Raw genomic sequence first — 21,291 nt, 5'->3', positions numbered from 1 at the left:
TGGGGTGCAATTTGTCTACTGATAGGTGTAGTGACTGTCTTTTTTCTGCTTCTAAATAGACATTACCTCCCAGAACGCATTACTACATATGAACATGGTCCTGAAACCACATACATGATCTCATCGTGAACAAAGAGAACTGTCCTTTGTGAACATTGCAGCAGTTCCGATTCCTGAGGGGATAGTTTGGGATAGGGTTTCATTTGATGTATTTAGTTCAACTGAAATGTAAAAAATATTGCATGAATTTAAAATTTCTTTCAATGATATCACCTCCAGTACATTGTTTGACGATTGGGATTTAGAAAATACAAATAGTATGCAGCCTGATTTAAAACAATCTGCTGGATTCTCGAAAAATGAAATGTATGATGATACATCTGATTCTGGCATCAAGTATTGTTACCAACATTATGTTCATCAATTTTTCCGCAAAAAAAGTATTCCACCTAATGTTTTCGCATACCACCAATTGGAACATTGCCCAACACCACCAAAAGGTAGTTCACAAACGTTTGCACAAAAGTTTGATTATTTTTCTGGGTTTAAAACATCAGATCGCTGCTCATAATAATATAAACTTTCACCTACACCTGCGAAGAAAAATATGCTCACCAACACAAAACAGATATACTCTGCTTCTTTTATCTCCCAACTGTCTGAACACAGTTTCAAATTATGGAAAGACACTATAGACATGAAATCAGCCTGGGGAACTAAAGAATGCCAGGTTCAGGGGACTGAGGCATTATTTATACCACAACAAATTATATTCCTTAAAGGCACTGTGCAACAAACTTCCTGTGTTGGGTTAGCCAAGATTTAAGGCTTGAACACACTTCGTATTCCCTTGCCTTCAGACTTTGAGGAATGGCTAAATTATACAGAACATAGCGAAGGCACACACACTTCGGATTCCCTGGCCTTCACACTGTGAGAAATGGCTAAATTATACAGAACATAGTGAGGGCACGCTTGATGACATCATGCATGAGGTTTCACACAATTCATCAGACCCCAATTGGAAGGGATGGTAGGTTTGGCTAACAGACACAAATAAATGTTAATCAAGATTCAGGGGTAACACTGAAGGGTTTAGTATCCATAGGCCTGATCAACGCTATGTACAACAGGAACATTTGGGGTGGTGACATCATAAAGTGTTGGGAAGTTATGCCTAGATTGGCTAAAGACCTCAACACTGTCCCAGCGCAAACAACACTTATCCTTACTTTAAGATGACATGGATCTAAGGGATTTTTTTAAGGTCCCCGGAAACCGCAGCGAAAACACTTCTTATATGCTGTTTACAACAAAGTATGAAAGATCTTTTAATAGGAGGCTGCTGAAGATTACATGAAATTGATAGAGCTAACCTAGAAAAGACTTTGGAAATGGTCGACAATGACGTGACCATACTAACAGCAAGGATTTATTCACTGGACAACATTGTGTCTTCTGCTATAGATATTTTGGAACTGGATTTGTCCATTCTTCAACATGGGAAATCACAGCTACGATCAATTCTGTTACTAAGCTGGACGTTACCTTCATAGCGCTCCAGACACGTGCCCATGCAATATATTAACAGTACGTCTCTGTTCTCTCATTATAATTTAACAAAAAGGTAGACCACAATGGTACAAAGAGATGCAAAATATACAATGTTGCACATTGACAAATTAGACCAATTACCTTTCACCGTGGCTGAATCACCTTCCACAGAATGGTTAATCCAGGGCCATATCACATTGCCAGTGACAACATAACAATTTCAATATTGCCTACAATACCACCAGGTAGGAAGGTATGAAGCATTGGGTAGGGAGTACATCCATGAATCGTGGGAGTTACCTTACAGATTTAGATGCAGAAATAGTGATACTGAAGTCTCTCAGCAGTTCAGACTGTGAGAATTTGTTAAGTGGATCGTTAATTTGTCAGGATATTATGCTTCACGGAGCTTGCAACGCTTTGGTTGCTCTGGTGTTCAAACTACTGTCAAACGGGAGTTATTTGATGTTGAATCATCAAGGTTGTTGCGAGATGCTGCAGGGCATCGCATATCTGGTCACAGTAAAATCCAGGGTTACTTGTTGTATGCAAGTATTGTTTCCACCGACCCACACAGTCAGGGAGGCGCAGCTATGACCTTTAATGAACGTTTCCTAAATACGGATTGATTCTCTGAGGAGACTGAAAGCCATACTTTTACAGAAAGAGGTGACCTTAACCTAGGTCCGCAAGTCTTTTGATCTACAGGTTGCAAAGTCTTCGGCTGAGATACAGGCCCTAGCCCAAACTAACTTTCTGCTCCATTTCGAGGAAAATGGCACATCGTATCTTTAACATGTATGAGACAACCATATTTAAGACCATAGATTCTGGGCTATTAAGCACCTTTCAGATGGTTTTCGGAGTTATTCCATCTTTGATACTCTCTGTATATGGAAGCATTTTTGGAGGTCTTTTGTTGATCCTGCTACTTGTAGTGGGTATCCTGGTTTTATTTTTTTTGCTCTGCAATGGATTTTCCAAATACCAAGGAGCTGGAAAATGCACTCTTGGAGCGAAGTTGCAGTGAATGCATGGTACAACATCTGGGCATGAATCGGCTTCAGGAACGGAGCACTGGTTTCTGTCATTCAGATCAGTCTGGATAGATTTTGCAGAAAGAATGCGTGTTGGACTTCCGTCTAACACTTCCATTGGTTGCGCCTCCAGACATGGATGTACTGCTGGACCCATTAAAGGCCTATGTAGTGCAGTGTCCTCTGCGTATCCCAATCCTAATTTCTGTATTCTTGGAGCCACCACAGGATGCTTCAGCACCTGTTGGAATGGACACTGGCTCTACACCAAGCTTACAGGCATTGAACTCTTCCACAGCAACAGCTGTGGGAACCGGAGAAGATCACATGTGTGCCATTGACCTGATCCAAGAAGTGTTACAGGGACGGTCGTCTGCGAAGGCAGGCAACAGTGATGTTGCGTCTCCAGCACAGGAAACAAATATTTGGCTCTCTGTGTGCTGGGAACAATTTGACCTTTATTCAAAAACAACTACAAATGGAATTCGAAAACATAATTTTTGTTTTATTTTCACTCTTCTGCTCTCACGGAGCACTGTGGCTTTCAGCATGCTCAGTTGGTCTAACAGTATATTGACTTCTAGAGGACTACCAGAGCTTTTTTTCCACCAATCATTACTTTTTAACACTTACTATGTTTTTAGACTCATATTTTAGCTATTTGTTTATTTAACCCCTTCCATGCTCATGACGGAACGGTTCCGTCATGAGCATCGGTCGAGCTGTGCTTATGACGGAACTGTTCCGTCATGACCACGCCCGGTTCTATTAGAGCGCAGCACCGGGGGGGAATCGGCGCCGCACAGAAGGGGTTAAAAACAGGCATATTTTAGCATTCAGTATTATGTCGTCCAGTCGGATGAGGAGTGGGTGTTATGAACCCCAATGTACTCCAATATAGGCCAAGGTAGTTACATGACCTTTTACCTACATCTGTCCTACCATTGTTCTACATAACGGGTTTTTGCGCTGACCTTTTACCTAGTTAGGTGCTACAAGACTGTCCTGTGGTTTTCCATGAAAACTAGCCTCATGTATTATGTATGAGGATTCTCAGTATCACAGCAGGGGTACCATCTTCTGCATAATAACTCTGCATAAGGGTCACCGCTGTCGTCAACCGTGCTTGACATGCCCATAGTACACTTCTAGGTAGAACCCCTGAGGGTACCTTTTGGGTATATAAGCACTACATCTTTGTTGGGCAAACTAGAGGAGAAAGACTTCCAAGCTAATGCGAGACGCTGAGGTCCCTGCACGCAGACACTCCAGCACGCAGTGGTCTGACATCCCTTGCGGGGTGTCCATCTTGAGATCAAGACGGGGTCCTTCAATCTCCACCTCAGGTATTGGGGGTTGGCTCTAACCTAGGGGTATTCTTGGCTACACAACAACATACATCCTAGGTACATCTAGTAAGGGTTTGCATCGTAGGAGTATGAATTATTACTGTTATGTTTATATATGCCTGCATATAGTCATTGTTTTAGCATATGGTAGAATTCTACCTTTTCTTTACTCTATTAGTGCTAATAACCGTAAATATCTGTTTGTGTCTAATGGCTGTTGCAGCACACGTATTTTATACTAGAACGACACTGGTTCAATAAATACTTATTGAATATGTCCCCACCTTTATATTCTGTGTATCTCTCTGAGACAAAGTGAGCAAGAGTGACTGAGCAAAAAGTACTGTACTGTTTCCAGATCCCTGAGGGGTCTGGTTGTCATGTTCGATAGTTCCCAGAAACTATTCACTCCTTGGTAATAGGGGCTTATAGTGGCACTGTGAGCTAGCTAGTCTACAGGCTAACATATCCTTCGGGGGTGTTTGGAATCAGTCTGGACACCAATCCCTTAGTTAATGTTGTCTAAAACATAAAACATGTCCTATTTAGATTTGTAGGAACTACACGACAAGGCTTTTGATAAATGCTGCTGCAGTTTTGTGTGTCTTGATTGTGGTTACAATTTATATTGTATGCACCAGACTAGATGTCCAATTTTAAAATTACCTTTTAAAATGCATTCCTTGTTTTCTAGTGTTCTTGAGTGTTTTATCCCTTAATGACAGAGGGTTCCACTAGCTACATGTAAAGTGTCATGGGATTGATTGTGGCGTGGTTGTAGTCCACCTGGTTTTCTGATTTGGGTTGCCACATTGACTGAGTCCTTAGTGCCAGAAGATCTAGAAAAACTAACTCCGTGAGTCTACAACAATCTAAACAAGCATTGGAAATGCAATAAGTCTCGCATTTTTTGAGTTAGAGCTATTGGCATAGCTCAACAGCTACCGGACAGAAATTGCCACTTTGCAGGTGCCGAACAGATCATTGCTTGTGAAATGTCCTGAAAGCCTTAAACAATGCTGATAGCCTACAAAATAAAAGGCAGATCAGAATGACCAGGAGGAACAGGGGACATATTGGGATGGCCAATGCAAGTAAACAATGAGTTAAATCACCTGAGCGTGCACCAAGCATGCAAAGGCAGGAGAATCAGACCCAATGCACCAATAAAAACGCTGTACTTCTAAAAGGCACAACAACAAACAAATGACAATTCATGGGCATGCCAAAAGCCGATAGAGGAGATAACAACAGGTCTTGCAGACAGCGCATGTGTGCTGCCTAGGCTCGACCTAAAAACCTATTAGCACTGTATATGGAGACCCCTAACATCTTGTCATTATACACAGCTGAACCAATAGCACACCACTCAACCCCCACATCTGGTGTTCAACGTCTAGTAGGCTGATATTTGATATCTCAATGTGACCTTGTTTTTTTACATTTTAGATAAATGAATGATATACATGCAGAAGGTGTTATAAAGCTTTTACCTCTCCTCTCATAATGCTTACCATTAGAGCCAATGTAAAAATGTTGTGTTTTGCCAATAGCCCCGTCTCATTGGACATAAGGAACTTCAACAAGTTGATCAAAGCTAAAATAAAAGAAATAGATGCAGGTTAAGTAACAAGTAATACCTTCTTAATATAGTGCATAAAAGTATGTTTCTACATGTCAGGCCCAGGAGACCAGACCTAGCAAACTTTCAGTGGCCTCATTATTCTTAAAGAGTTCTAAGGAGGAGCTGAGTGGTCACTCCTCAAGTTGGACAAGAAGTATTTTGAGTTGATTGGTTGACACACCCATAATAAGCAAAGCAAGCCAAATATTTTAGTAATTTCTATGCACCTTTTCTTTTTGAGGACAGACGTTCGCTATTACAATCAGGAAAACGAAAAGCAAAACATCTTTAGGGTGGGTTCACAATGAATGGAGACTGGAGAAGAAAAGGCTTATGTGTTCCAAAATTCACAGAGACAAAGCAAAGGCAGAAGTACCGGAAATAAGAGCCATCTAAAAAGCTAACTGTAAAAAAAAGAAAAATATGCTCATTCAAACTGGGAAGATCTGCAAGTGTCCATAAAAGATAAGGAATGGGTTTCGTTTTGGAAGTTGCTCTTATGGGGCTCTGTAAATCAGAAAAATCACACACTAATATTATAAATATACTGAACATGTCAGAATTTTGTATTCTGAAGTTAGGTGGCTCTTTGGCCACTGACCAATAGAGACATATTGTGAAAGAGTGTTAGATGGCCAATCTCAACTAACTGACTAAGCAGGATTCTGGCTGGCTACAGGATCACAAAACACGGGGAAAGCCCCACTCTCAAAGGGGATTACAATCAACAACCTCTTATCTGACTTAAGCTATTAGAGCTAACAACAAGCACTATTTTAGATTCATGCACCAGCTCATAGAGAGGGTATGAGGGGGGCTTGTGGAGGTGTTATGTTATGTATATTTGTTGAGTGCACTATTACCCATGAAGTGAGTCAGGTACTGAGAAGATGTGAGTCTAGCCAAACCTAAGACCTAGTGGGACTGCTAAAAATACAGGGTTTCAGCTTCTTGTGAAATTCAAGAAGTCAAAAGGAGACTTGCGTAGCAGCAGGTCAATCCATGCTTTAGGAGTGATGTAGGAGAAGGCTCAACCACTGGATCTGGTTTTCAGTATGTGTGGATGTGTACAAGCAGGTGCCCAGTTGACCACAGGTGTCTGGAAGGTTTGTGAAAGCAGATGCGATTGTTGAGTTATACTGGGCCAGAATTACATAGTTTCTTAAAAGTGCAGGGGAGGAGTTTGAATTGTGCTAATTTTTGTATGGGGAGCCAGTGGAGATCTTTGAGGAGTGGTGTGATGTGAGTGTGGAATGGAAGGTTGAGAGTGATTCTGGCCACCAATGTCTGAATAATCAGCAGTCTTCTGGTGAGCTTTTTGTTTATCCAAGAATAGAGGGATCCCCCATAGTGCAGCTTGCTTGTGACGAGGGCCTGTGTGACGGTTTACTGGGTGCTGATTTGGAGTCATTTGAAAATCTTCCTCAGCATCTTCATGGTATGGAAGGGTGAGGCATTGGCTTGGATGGTCATGTTGAGTCTGCTGTTGATGACGATCCAGATGTTCCTGGCATGGGTGGTGGGGTGGGTGTCAGCCTGTTAACCATCAGGCGGAGTCCCACAGTGAAGGGCTCTTCCTGGAAATTATAGTCGTATCAATGTTCAGCTGCAGACAGTTGGTCTTCATCCATTGGGCGATTTCAGTCATGCAGGCATTGAGCTTGACCCGGGTACTGGGCATCTTGTCGGAGAGCGAGAATGAGTTCCATTTCATCGGCATAGGAAAGGACGTTAATATCGTGAGAGCAGATCATGCTGGCTAGATGGATCTTGTATGCATTGAAGAGGGTCGGGTTCAAGAGGATCCTTCCAGGATTCCACAGATGATATTGCGAGGGTCCAAGGTATACCGTGCCATGCTGACTGAGTCCTTCCAATCAGGAAGAAGCAGATCCATCAGCGTGGCCGTGGAATCCGCAAGTAGGGTGAGGATGGGGTGGGAGACAGCATCAAATGCTGCAGTGAGGTCCAGGAGGATGAGGGCCAACATCCTCCTTGCGCCTCCATCTAGAGTCATGCGGATGTCATTTGTGACGACGATGAGAGCAGTTTCCATGCTGTGATTGGATCTCAAACCAAACTGAGTGAGGTTGAGGGGCTAGTGGCCATTAAGGTATTCAGTGAGGCGTCTGTTGATGATGTTCGTTAAGACCTTGGCCGAGAATGTTAGTAGGGTGAGCGATCTACAGTTGGTGAGCATTGAAGGAGCCGCAAATGGTTTCTTCAGCAATGGGAGGGAAATTGTATGCTTCCAAGAATCTGCGAAGGTTGCTGAAGACATGAAGGCATTGAGAATGGATGTGAACATTGTGCTGATGAGTTGCAGCCCTCTGGATTAGGCGTGGAGTGGCAGGGGTCCAAAGGGGCACCTGCCCCATGGAAGTGGAGGACTTCATGGTGCCAGTGGTTTCTTCTGGGATGATGAGGGGCCATGAGGTTAGCATTGCTTCTTTGGATGAGATTAGGAGGTGTTTGGAGAGGTCTGTCGGGTTTGGTTTCGGGTTGAAGTTGGCTTAAATGGCGCTGATTTTGATGCTGAACAATTCAGAGGGACTGTTGTAGAGGTCCTGAGAGAGAGTGGTCGAGTTAGAGTCGGCCGATGGTGAGGTGAAATCCTTCGCAGTGAAGATTTCTTTGCTCTGTTGATGCCATAATTTGTGCACATACTTTGACTTGCTTTGATTCATTTCACCTATACTGATTATATGTGTTGTCTGCTATATTTTGTGCTCAAACTTTGACTTGTTTTAATTCAATTTAGTTGTATTGATTATATGTGTTCGCTGTGGCAAAGTTTTCAAGTACTCCGCAAGCTGACGGAATCCCGCCAGCCCTATTTAGAGGTGAGCTGGCTGAACCGCCGCTAGCATCAATAGAGTGTTTCCCCTCGCGCAAAATGGTTTGCCGATGTCAAAGCAGCAGACTTCTCTGCTGGCTAACATTACTCCATTCACGTCAGCATGGCTGGATTTCGTTAAGCCTATTTAGCTATAACAGTTGTGCAGGCGGTGTTCTAGCGGCAGGTTACGTGGGACGCGATCAACATTGGACTATTCCTGTTGCTGTAGGATGGATGCTGGCATCACACACGTGAAGTGTTCTATCCATTTGTTTGCACCTGCACACCACCCTATAAAACACACTACATTTCAGACCACAATCCTTTGCCATTCCAACACAGCACAACATTTTCCTGGAGAAGTTTTATCAGAGTATTCTAAGTTTATAATTTTACTTCCTCTGTTTCTTGTGCATTCTACAATTTATTTTCTTTTACTTGTGGGATCACAAATTCATTTAATTTAATTACATTATAATGGCAGGGAGGACAATCCCCCTTTTACAGAGGGAGAATTGTCAGTAATGGTGGATGAAATCATTAGACTAGAGTCACAATTGTTTGGAGCCCAAGTCCAAAATACAACCATATCTCAGAAAAGGCAAATGTGAGCCAGAAAGGTTGACAAAGTGAATGATGTAGCACACAACCTGTGCACACAGGAGGAAATTAGAAAGAGGTAGAATGAACTGCAGGGGAGAGTGCATTCCCTGGCCTCCAAGCATCACCTGAAGCCCTAGAGGACTGGTGGTGGCTCTTCCAGCCACCCTTACAACTTTGTCCTTGGGAGGAGAAGGTCTTACAGATCCGACATCCTAAAGACTTGACAGGAATCCCTGGTGCAGTAGAGACTAGTAATTTATGCTTTTAAATGTGTCACTAAACCTAAATCTAATTTTGCATATTATTTTAGCTGCTGCTAAGTGTTTTGCAGCTTTGTTAAACACATAAACCTACATATATTAGTATCATATTTTTTGTATTGTTTGTTTGAATGATTACAAGTTTCAATCTCAATTACCGTTCACATGATGTAATGGCTTTCAACCAAATAATATATTTCATATATGTGTTTCTATCCTAAATGACCGTTTTTTGTTCTTACTGCATATTTTCACTTTGTATGTTTTACTTACTATTTTGCAACTGTTGTGCATGTTTAATTGAAATGACTACAACCACCATGTCTTGTTTTTGTTATATGAAAATAATATTGCAATTTAATTTTGCTCTTTATCTCTTTTCTGTCAGATTTTCACATATGTTGAAGTGTTATGCCGTTTATCAATCTCTATTTCATGCTATGTTATTAAATGTGTTTGTGTTTAATGTTGTTCTATCCTTCGTATCTCATTGAATTGATGGTATTTGTTTCAAAAATCAAAGTTTTCTGACCTACAAATGTCAAGGGATTGGATTTTGTATGCTGAATATCAATTGTCTTTTTTTAAACACATTTGTTTAATAAATGTACTCTGCGAAGTTTATATGAGGAGTAATGCTATATATCTTCCCAAGTTGAGTCATTGTCAGAATTTTAGCCTGGTAAGCCTTTGAATGGCTTCTGTCCCATTTCTCCTCTCTACTTTTGTGTTTAATCATTAGTATATCGTATGTATACTTACCAATTTATTTTCCTTTCAGGATATCTTTTTGCCTGCTATTTTGAGATACCGTTGTGTGTAATTTAAACTGATAGTGTAATTTATCATAACATTGAAAAGTTCATTTTTTCCTTTTATTCTACTTTATTTTGAGCTACAAACTCATTTGACGTATAATCCGGACTTTTACAACTTTCTTCATTTTTTTACATTCATTATATGTCCAACACCCAGAGTACGTGAACAACATTCTGCCACTGAGTATACTCCACACTCCAGAAAAGGAACAAACCTTCAGGGATGACTCTGGTCATGAAAGTCAGGATGATGAGGAGTAACGTGGTCCATCTGGCATGCCTGGGAAGACAGCTCCAGTGAGTCACACTCGGCTCACAACTAAACCTCCTACCCCAGCTGTTACCAGCCATTAGACTATAGGTATCTCCACTTCCGGTATACATACCAATACCACCCCAATATTCTACCCCATAGTCCTGGCTGCAGTTCAACAAAAACCACCACCACCTCCAGTTCAGACAGAAACCAGTGAGATGGGCACACTGGTTCATGGCCACAGGATAGTGGGGGTAGGGTTCGTGTGAAGGAATCTGTGGGCCAACAAAGTGAGGCAACTGGGCTCACTATCACTTAGACCACCATTGCCCAAGTCTCGGGATCCCTCCATTATCCCCAACTCCCAAGGGATGGTGGGCCAGCTCCTTACAGAGCTCTGAGAGAAGAAGCAGTTGCAGAGGAACACAATGTGCAGATGGAAAATCTGAACTCCAATTGGGGACTTCCTGACTGGGGTGCTGCATGACATTTACACCCTTATGTGCAGGGCCTTTCCAGCACCATATTTCCCTTTCTGTGGGCCAACAACATCTGGGCCAACAACATCTGCCTCAGCTACAGAAAGTGAGGCCCTGCCACAAGAGGCAACACCTGCACCCACCTCAGTCCCTGTAATTGTGTATCCACCTACCCCCCGAAGGAGCACGTTCACCTGGACCACCAGGTGAGGATGACAAGACCAACACCACCAAGCGAAGTAGGACCTAATTTCCTCCAATGTGTGACTACCATTCACTCTGTTACCTATTTCCTGGAAACATTTACCTTTCTGATACCAGTTGTATTTTGGACATTGGATTTCTAACATTTTTGGCTTTTTAATAATAGTTTCATTTATCATAATTGACTTGTATCATTTTGTTTATCTTCTTTTGTTAACATCCTGTTTTTGTTTATTTGGCTTTGTTGAATAAAAAACAAAACTAACAAAGTCAAAGACTGCTGTTATATTTTGTCCCCAATTTCTTCCCAATCACTGTTTTCCTTCCATCACATATTAAAATATACAAAATTAAAGTGATTGCTTATTCATAAATTAATTTCATGTAGGTTATGTTTCTCACAATCTCTAAAAATGACCAAAAAGAACTAAGAGCATAAACCCAAATGATGTATGTTCTTAAAATGTAAGAAATTAATGTTTGTCATAGTTTATTAAAAACATTACAACCCATGCATAATCCAAATCATCAGTGCCATGTTAACATTTACAGCCCAGACATTGCCACCATGGAAGACTGTGATATAATACAAAAAAACAGATTAAATAGCCAAACTATCATTGATTTTTGTCATCAGCTGGAGCCTGATCTTCTGGCTCAGAATAGTAATCCAACATCAATAAAGCCAATAGTGAAAATCCTGGCATTTCTCCATTTTGTGGCCACAGGATCATTCCAAGACTTTGTTACCATATCCGATGAAATGTCAATACCAACTTTAAGTGGTGTGATGCAAGAAGTTCTTTCTACAATGATGAGACACATCAACAGCTTCGTACACTTAACAAAAAAATGTGGATTTTACCAATGTGAAGGAAGATTAGTATGGTTTGGTTCGAATACCACATGTGGTTAGAGCAATTTAAGCAGCACATATTGGCTTGATGGCATCATTCAAAAGAAAAACAAGTCTACGGCAATCTTAATAACTTCAAATCAACAACTGTGAAAGTTTTATTTGTACAAGATATGTACACCTAAAATGTGTGTGTGTCTTTCACAGGATTAATTCATGTTCCCTTTGTACTTTGCAACAACAGCTTATTACTGCAGCCACGAAGTCCTCCTCCACTTTTGCTGCTGTTTACGACCTCCAGAAGCCATGATACCAGGAAGAGCAGGTGATGAGGCCCCACCCAGCCTTCTCGCCAGAGGAGCTGGAGTTGCTGGCAATGGAGGTCCTGTTCCTGTACAGCCAGCTTTATGGGTCACCAGAGGAACAGGTACATGTTTAAAATGTATTTGTAAATGTACCTGTTTTTGTAATTTATTTTTTAGAAAACAGGCTAGAAAGGCCCATTCAGTTCCTGAGTGACGTGTAGAGATTGAAGAGAAGTGGCATTTATTGTTTACATTATATAGAACAATGATTGTGTGAATTTTTAAAGCACTTTATGATTAGAGAAGACAACATTTGTATGTGTTGTGTGCTTTAAGCCCTACATGTTACTTAATGTGTATTTTGAGAAATATCTATGTATATGTATGATTTTCATGTGAAATTTAGAAATTCCACACCATGTTAAATTAGAAAACACGTTATATTTTCTTTACAACTGTACATATATATAATTTTTTACGTACCAAATTAAAATGATGTGTGCTATGTGTATTATCCCACAAATCCCTCAGCCTAGATCAGGTGTCTCCAACTAGTCGATTGGGAGCTACCAGTAGCTCCCAGGCACCTTCAGAGTAGCTCACAGCCTTGAGTTCATTTTCAAATGAGCACATTTTCAATTAGTTAAGGAAAGGCTGTGTTAATTTGACATCATGCTCATCAGGCTGCAGATAGCAGGGCTTGACAATGAGGAGTGCTCGGTCAAATTTATGGGCCAGGCTGGGGCGGAGTCATAGAGGTGAACAACTGTAGCACTGAGGGATTTGACCATTAAAAATAATTCCTTGTCAACTCAAAATTGGAGTTGTGAACAAAATGATGCATCTGAATGCTTTAAAAGGACGAACAATAAAATGAAGAATTACATTAATGGAGTTAACTCTTTATTTACATTTTCTCCCATTTCAAAGTATTGCATTTACGAAAAGCAGGCCCCTCATTCCCAGTGGGCAGTATACACTGTGCCATAAGTATATAGGAAAAATACAGCCCTTTTTTACATGAGGGAAATTCAAAGTGCAGAACAATGTTCCATCATATTAGGTGTTTGGTTGAATATGTATCTGTAGTTTTAATTTATCCACATTAAAAGGAACATACAATTGTATGCTTGTATCATTCATCTAACGGTGTCACGTGGTGAAAGGTATGTCTTTTGCTGCAAGTACATACAACACAGGCTCTTAGTCACCTGTATAAATACATCCTCTTCATAAGCACACATGTCCATACATCCCCAAAGACCACACTCTCACTGACACACATGGGCAGACCTTTCATAGTGCCCTCAGTCATAGTATTTAGATCCAACCATAGTACCTGGCTCTATGGACATTAGGCCTCAAGTCAATGTAGCTGAGCATGTGGTTGTCTGGTTACAATGCGCAAGTTGTTTAGCCTTCAGCATTTCAAAATGATTTTCACGGTTAGGAAGTAGCTTTCATTGCAGAAAATGTTGCAGCCCCCTGGCCTAGATGATTCCACTGGCCTGGATTTGTGATTTTAGGACAAGACAAAGGATAAGGCTAGTCAACAGGTTACAACAAAAGTAATATTTAGTGTTTTATTTTGGCAGAATGAAAAAATATATATTTTGTAGTAACTTTTGAATAATGCTTATGATTGATGTAGTATAATTGTGTTACATCAACTCAAAAAAATTCACAAAGAATAATATTTGTTCTTTAATTTCTGGTATCTATACAGGTAAACGCCCATCAAAAAAAGACCATTTGGAAGGTCATCGCTAAGAAGGTGGGGACCCTGGGGGTCTACAAGTGGTGCAGCATTCATTGTCTAAATAGGTGGACAGACCTTTGACACCGGACCAGGAAGTCAACAGAAGTCCAGCTCGACCAGTCCTCCCAAGATTGGAAGTGCTTCCGGCCTATCAAGAGCTTGATGGGCAGTTGAGAGCATAACAGCAGCATCAAGGGGGTAAGTTCTAGTTTGAGTTTAACAGTTTAAATAACTATTTTTTGTTACAGCAACAAATGTTGCCATCACCATTAAGGTTCATACATGTTCAACGCACAAGAAGAATTCTTGAAGGTGTAAGTTTTCCAAAAGGTGTATGATGATGTGTTTCATATTTGAATTTGTGGAAAAGGATATGACCTAATTTCTGTTCACTACCAAAGGACTGGTTCGAGCAGACACATGCCTGCCTAAACAACAAATATACATCAGGTTGTTTGACGAAGGACAGTTACACCAAACAGGCAACTAGTCTTTATTGTGTCAGGTGTGATGCTCCTTCACTATTGTGAATGATGTAACGTTAGCCCAATTACAGGTGGCATAGCATAAAATGCACTTATGATACAGAGGATGTTCCACACACCATATTGATAAGTTGGTTTTATACACATACAAGAGTGAGCATGTGAGCCAATATGACTAGTAACATCAGATTAAAAGGTTACATTTTCGATTCAAAACATAACCCAAATGAGGTTTGATTGAAAAATACTATTTCATTCATGTTAAAAGTGACAGGTTTGCATGATGTCTTACTCCTTAACAAATGTGCATGTAAGCCACGCTTTTTTTTTAGGCAAATAATTGTGATAGGCATACAATTTTGGGACAAACACAGGAATGTGACAGAGTAAAACATACCCCAAACCATGTTTTAATGTCCTTTGTTATATCCAGATGATACATCGATGATTGAGAAAAATGGGATACTTAAAGGGACTTTAGCACATGGAATGTTCCATCACATACATATTGGAGTATCCCATCTGGAAAACTCTGCCAGTGGGGCGACACTCCTCCGCCATTGCAGTGGAGCTGCCCATGAACCTAGGAGGTCTAGTGGAGAACCCTTGGTTGATTCCAATTACTAGATTGTTCTTCTGTAACTAAAACCAACTATACTGAGCCATCTTTCATTGTCTAGGTTACAGAGAATTTTCCCCATTTCATTCTCATTTTTTGCGGCTCTCAGGTTTGGTCTAGACTGTCTGCTGGGAATATTTGTGACCAATTATGTCTGGACTTTATGGTGCATATCCCCATAACATGTGCTGTATATTTCAAAATAAAAACAAATGTTCAACAAAGGACCTCAGGAACAGGCCTAGGGTTTCAAGTGACTTTAGTGTCCTTCCAGGATAGTGAAAACGTCAGCTTTACAGTGAACTAGAAGGGGTGTGTGGCCAAGATGGAGTCCCAATAGGACGCAGCAGTTTATCTCTCCGCTTCCGCTGGCCCCTTACCGCACCTCTTGTGGTCGTAGGTGCGCCACAGCCTGCCGAGGGAGAGTTGCGACACATCTGCGAGGTAGCGGTGATCCAGACACCCGGGAAAGAGGCGGCAGCGGATCTGCGGTGGAGCAGCAGGGAGCGTGCTGGAATCCTGTGAGTCGCCACGGTGGTGAGCCTTTATCTTCGAGCTCCTGCACATGTTTCTGGTGGTCCCTTGGAGCAGTTTTAGGGAACCGCCACTGCCACACAACACCCGCCATTCAACAGAACTCCCGGCGGCAACCGCAAGGCATATGCCAGAGGCTGCCAGGGAGGGCCTGGGTGGCGCGACCTACATGAGGCTCCAGCTTGGCTGGTCTGGTTGGGCCTCTCCTGAGTCAGCACACTGCTGGGAAAATGGTTGCATGCGCATTACAGAGGGGGGGGGGTGTTCGCACTGTTGTCTAGCCTGAGCGGACCCCACCCCGAAGCCATAGCGGACTCCCTGGTGGACCCCCGGAGTAGTATAAGGGGGTCGCCACCAGCATACCACGCATGCCTTCTAATAATGTTCCCGGCAGCGCTGACACGGACACGCACCAGAGGCGGGAGGTGAGTTTGGGCTGCGCACTCTCCCCGGGGCCCGCGGCATGGTAGGGCCTTCTTTGCGGCAGCACCTGCCTGAGGGGGCGGCCACCTAAGTCCGGCAGATAGTGGGGACCGCTGTACCGCCAGGCCTGAAAAGACTCTCCCCCATTGGACATTAAGGGCTTCCATGCAGTCCCCCTAGATCTGTATAAGGGAGACGCCACTGCTACATAATACCCGCACCAGACAGCACTTTCAGCAGAACTAGAGGCCTTGGAGGTGAGCCCGGGCTGCGCGCTCCAGTTTGGTTGGCCAAGAAGGACCTCCCCTGCGGCAGCACTTAACTGAGGGGTCAGAGGCCTGCACCCAACAGACACCATCTGGAATGAGCGGTCCCTCTCCGAGAGCCCCAGAGTCATAGTTAAGGCGATCCCTGCAGGGCACCAGATGTAAGCTATACAGGACTTTGGGATCTGTGAAAGGTTACAGGCCTCGTCGGGGGAGAACCAGTGTGGTGGGCCCTGAAGGAAGTAGGTAACTGCACCCTGGGAATAAGAGGGGGGGGCACGAGCAAACACAAACTACGCCAGAGACAAACAAGCTGAAGGGCTTGGCCCCACAAGTTCCTCTAGACCCCTAGCTCAACTACCGGCCGTGTACCCTTGCAACTGCCCTCACCGGACTTGATTCGGGGAGGTTGTGAAGCTAGGCATCTGGTGGCGTAGCGAGTACCCATCCCCTGGTAATTGTAGACAGGCGGATGGGACAAGCTCACTTCAATGGCACCTTAGCACATCTGAGACCACATTGCACCGCCTTGCCCATCGGGCCCTCCTACTCTGGGCCGGCACCCATACAGTAAGGCTTTACAGTGACTGCGAAATGGCGGCCCCAAAAGGCAAGAAGGACAGATCGGTAAAAGATTTGCTCCTCAAGCCGGCAGCACAGCAAGTGGAGGGTCCGAAGCACCTGGACGAGGCTTAAGGCGGTGGGGGACCGGAGGGTCCGATCAGAAAATCCATCATGGAGTCGCTACTTTCCTCACTCCGCGAGGACCTGTCCACCATGAAATGTGAGCTCTCAGCAGACATGAGGGAGATCCAGCGTGATGTGGAGACTTTGGGGGAACGGGTTAACACATTGGAGGAACACGAGGCAGGCCGGGACGGAGAACTTGAGCACCTCCAGCAAGAAGTCCTTAAACTGCAAGAACAGAACCTGGACTTCCAGTCCCACACAGAGGACCTGGAGAACAGGTCCCGCCCGAACAATATCCGTATTCATGGAATGGCTCAGGGTGAGGGGGACGGCGACTTTCGAGGCAAGGGTGGTGGGCCTCTTTCGCTCCATTCTGGGGGAGACTCCCGAGTTCCCCATCAAGTGGGATTGCACCCACAGAGTGGGCCCCAGGAGAGCGGCGATTTCCCCACCGGTGGATATCCTGACGTGCGGACATGATTTTCAGCTAAAGGAGCGGATTCTCAGAGAGGCCCAGTGCTGCTCGGACCTCACCTACGAAGGTTCAAAGCCTACACTATACCAGGATTTGGCAGCCTCCACCCTACTCAAACGCAAAACTTTCCGCCCGATCACGTCCTACCTCAGAGACACTGGTATCAAATATCCCTGGGGACACCTAGATTGATCTTTCAATTCAAGGGAGAACCAAGGCAAATCCGATCTCTTTATGCTGCTTGTAATCTTTTGGGCATTGAGGACCCTACTGCAGGCACATCGCTCCAGAATAACCTTCCACGCAGCCACCAAAGTGGACATGCGTGCACCACTATCAAAACTCCCAGCCCATCAACACACCCTGATCCAGACACTTTGGCCAGAGAATGCCAGGTGGTCCTGGCGTCCCTCTCTGGGGCGTTTTCGGAGTAAATAAACACACCAAGGCAGAAGCTCTGCAATTTGCAGTTCTAACTTTTGATGGCCGCTGGATATAGTCTACTTATTGATGCGGGCTTTGCCTGGGGGAAGCGGGGAGCTGTTGGCCACAGGTACCCTAAACTTCTTCTCCTGGGAGCAGTGTGCTCTGGACATTGACTGTTTGCAATTTTTCTTTTTTAATGTTTTTATTACGTTGGGGTGTTTCTCTTGTTTGTAATCGGTTCCCTCCCCTCTCCCACACGCATTTCTTGGCCTGCTTGCATGCCTGCCATTCTTGCCTAGCTAGAGCCTCATGGATGCTGTCCCACAGGGGCCCGAACAGGGAATGCACAACTTGCCCCACTGCAATTATTTTGCACTGTGCCTCCTCTACATGCTCCGCTGAGTATTAAAATCTTGACCCTTAATGTGAAAGGGCTCAACAACCCTATCAAACGCAGAGCCATCCTGCCCTATTTGGAGAATTCCAAAGCTCATATTTGCTAGCTACAAGAAACCCACCTAATGCGCAGCGATACACATAGGCTACGCTCGAAGGCCTTTCCTCAGCAATATTTCTCGTCTCTCCCAACTAAAAGGGCTGGGTTTGCCATTCTCATTTCCTGCGCTTTCCCTGGAGTGGTTGGGCGAAGGTGCTATAGATTAGAGGGAGACTTTTGGCACTTTCTTTTACTGTGGGGTCACACACGCTTACACTAGCTATCATCTATGTTCCCAACAAGTGCCAGGAGGCGTTCCTACGCGAAGCGGTGGCTGACTTGAGTTCCTCCTCTGATAGGCAAATACTTTTGGGGGTGATCTGAATATTGTTTTCGATGGCAAGCAAGTTTGCTCAGCTCAGAGGCAGGGCCAGACAGGTGCTCTCTTGGGAAGCACGCAGCAGTGGTTTCACGACCTGGGGTTATTCGATGTGTGGTGCCACTTTCTCCCCCACTCAAATGAGTACACTTTCAACTCCCACTCCTATGGAATTTATGCTCCCTTAGATTATTTCCCTGGGTCTCGATCTCTCGTCCTCTTACTACAAGACTCAGTTATTGAACCTCAGTCACTATCTGACCACGCAACATTGACCATGGCCCTGCTGTCTCCCCCTGCCTCTCACCCATCCTTTTCGTGGAGGATTAGGAACACACTCCTACATCGCCCCGAAGTTATTGCCTGCCTCACTAAGACACTAAAGGACTACCTAACTGAATGGCACTCCTGAAACCTCCATAGTGTCCTTATGGGAAACACTCAAACTGGTGGCTAGGGTAGATGTAATAGCCACATCCTCTGCGGACGATAGAATATGTAGGTAGAAAAGGCAGGAGCTCTCCCAGCAGGTCTCCGAATTAGAGAGGATTCACAAAAGAACAGGTGCTCCGAGGGTATGGAGGCAACTAAAGTCTGCATGAGCTCAACTAGCTAGCTTGGACTTGGACCGAGCTGAATATGCAGCCCTCCGACTCAAACACATGTTTTATACAGGAGGAGACAGATGAGGACACTTACTGGCGCACAAACTGCACGCGCAACATCAGGCAGCGGCAGTCCAAACGATCATAGATGAGGGGGGCTCTGAATTTTCCAAAGAGGCTGATATTTCTCGCGCCTTCAGAGACTTTTATGGCCATCTCTATTTGGCTTAGCAAATTACAGAGCAAAACTCCTTGGCATACTTCTGATTCATAACATTCTCGTTTGTCACTTGATCAGGCCACCTCGTTAGATACCCCGATCCGAGTCAAGTAGGTAATTTCAGCTATATTCAGGCTTAACCTCCTTAAATCTCCCGGCCCGGATGGGTTTACAGCCATTTTTTATGAAACCTTCTGCTCAGACCTAGCCCCAATATTGACACGGATATTCAACGAGATCGGAGACACCTCAGTGATGGCCCCCACGATACTCATGGCATCAGTGGTAGTCTTGGCCGAGCCCGGAAAGTACAGTAGGTACTGTGCCTCGCATAGGCCTATTTCCCTGTTGAACATAGATCTTAAGATCTTCACTGGGATATTGGCGCCTAGACTGGGCCCGTTGAACACTGGACTAATAGAACCAGATCAGGCCAGATTTGTGACGATGACGCAGTGCAGCGATAACACCAGGAGGCTACTCCACCTCCTAGACAAGGCGCACCGCCAACCAGTGGAACGAGTGCTACTATCTGTCGACGCCGAAAAAGCGTTCGACAGGGTACACTGGCCCTTCTTAGAGACCACGCTGGAGCAGTTTGGAATAGGGAACCGATTTCGCAGGTGGGTGCATAGCGGGTATAGCCACCTCTCGGCCACCGTCAGAGTGAATTGGCTGCACGTCTGAACAGTTTCCGATAGCCAGGGGCACGCAACAAGGATGCCCGCTCTCCCCACTACTGTTTGCCCTCTATATGGAGATGCTGGCCCAGAGGATCAGGGAAAATCAGCGGATCAGCAGGGGTTTTTTTTTGGGGGGGGGGGGGGAGGGGAGGCACACCATCAGCCTTTATGCAGAAAACATCATTGCCACGCTTGAGTCTCCCCATTCATCTGGCCTGGTCTTCCTCGCGGAACTGGAGGAGTTTTCCACTCCCTCTGGCTGTTGTGTAAATGTCTCTAAATAGCAGACCTTGGGTTTCTCCTAGCAGCCTTCAACTGTTGACGCCCTCGTCCAGGCATGCCCCATTCAGTGGGATCACAAAACCATCTCCTACCTGGGTAGAACGTTGGCAGTCTCAACCGCGGAGACAGTCTCCTTAAACTACACGCGTATACTAGCACAGATACGGCGTGACCTGCAGAGCTGGAGCCCGTTTGGACTCGTGGCTGGGCCGGGTAGCAGCTCTCAAAATGAATACATTCCTTATAATTCTCGACCTTTTCCAGACATTGCCTGTGGAGCCACCCGAGCATGTTTAAGCAGCTCTAAGCAGGTTCTCGTCTTTTGTTTGGGCAGACAGGAAAGCAGAGACATGAGGTTTAGATCCACAGGGGAGGGGGTTTAGGAATGCCTAACCTGGACTATTACTACAAGGCGACTCAGATCCGCAGCTTATTGGACTGGGCTCAGTCACAGTCTGAGAAGCATTGGCTTTTTATGGAACGAGCACTGGCTGGGCAGCTTCTGTGGAAGATCCCTTTTCTCTGCAAAGCTTCCAGACTTTCAGGTCTTTATGGCCCCCCGATAGGACGAGTCACTCTCAACGTTTGGGACTCTACGGCCACACGCAATGGCCTCATCACATTCCCATCATCCCTCTACTCACTAGCAACCCTGACTTTACCCCGGTTCTCGATCAGACAGCTTTTTGCCATTGGGATAAGGAATTCCGCAGATCTATAGGACACTTTTTTAAAGAGAAGGGACCCATGTCTTTTGAGGACATGGAACTGATTTTGCCATGCCCGAAACGAAGCGGTATCATTACCAACAAATACGGCATTAGG

At 44.3% G+C, this 21,291-nt stretch overlaps 1 protein-coding gene across 2 annotated transcripts in view; it reads right to left on the bottom strand.

Moving 5' to 3' along the window:
- The window catches only part of ARMH3 (armadillo like helical domain containing 3), a 624,464-nt gene that overhangs the window by 114,639 nt on the left and 488,534 nt on the right, over positions 1-21,291 (bottom strand). For both annotated transcript variants that reach the window (XM_086922652.1, XM_086922653.1), the window contains one exon: positions 5,455-5,537. In XM_086922652.1, the coding sequence (XP_086778778.1) occupies positions 5,455-5,537 (83 nt within the window). The remainder of the gene's footprint in view (positions 1-5,454; positions 5,538-21,291) is intronic.

Source organism: Lissotriton vulgaris, chromosome 5, assembly GCF_964263255.1.
Source record: "Lissotriton vulgaris chromosome 5, aLisVul1.2, whole genome shotgun sequence".
Taxonomy (NCBI): Eukaryota; Metazoa; Chordata; class Amphibia; order Caudata; family Salamandridae; genus Lissotriton; species Lissotriton vulgaris.
The sequence above is the reverse complement of the archived record's forward strand: the minus strand, read 5'-3'. Positions and strand labels throughout refer to the sequence as shown.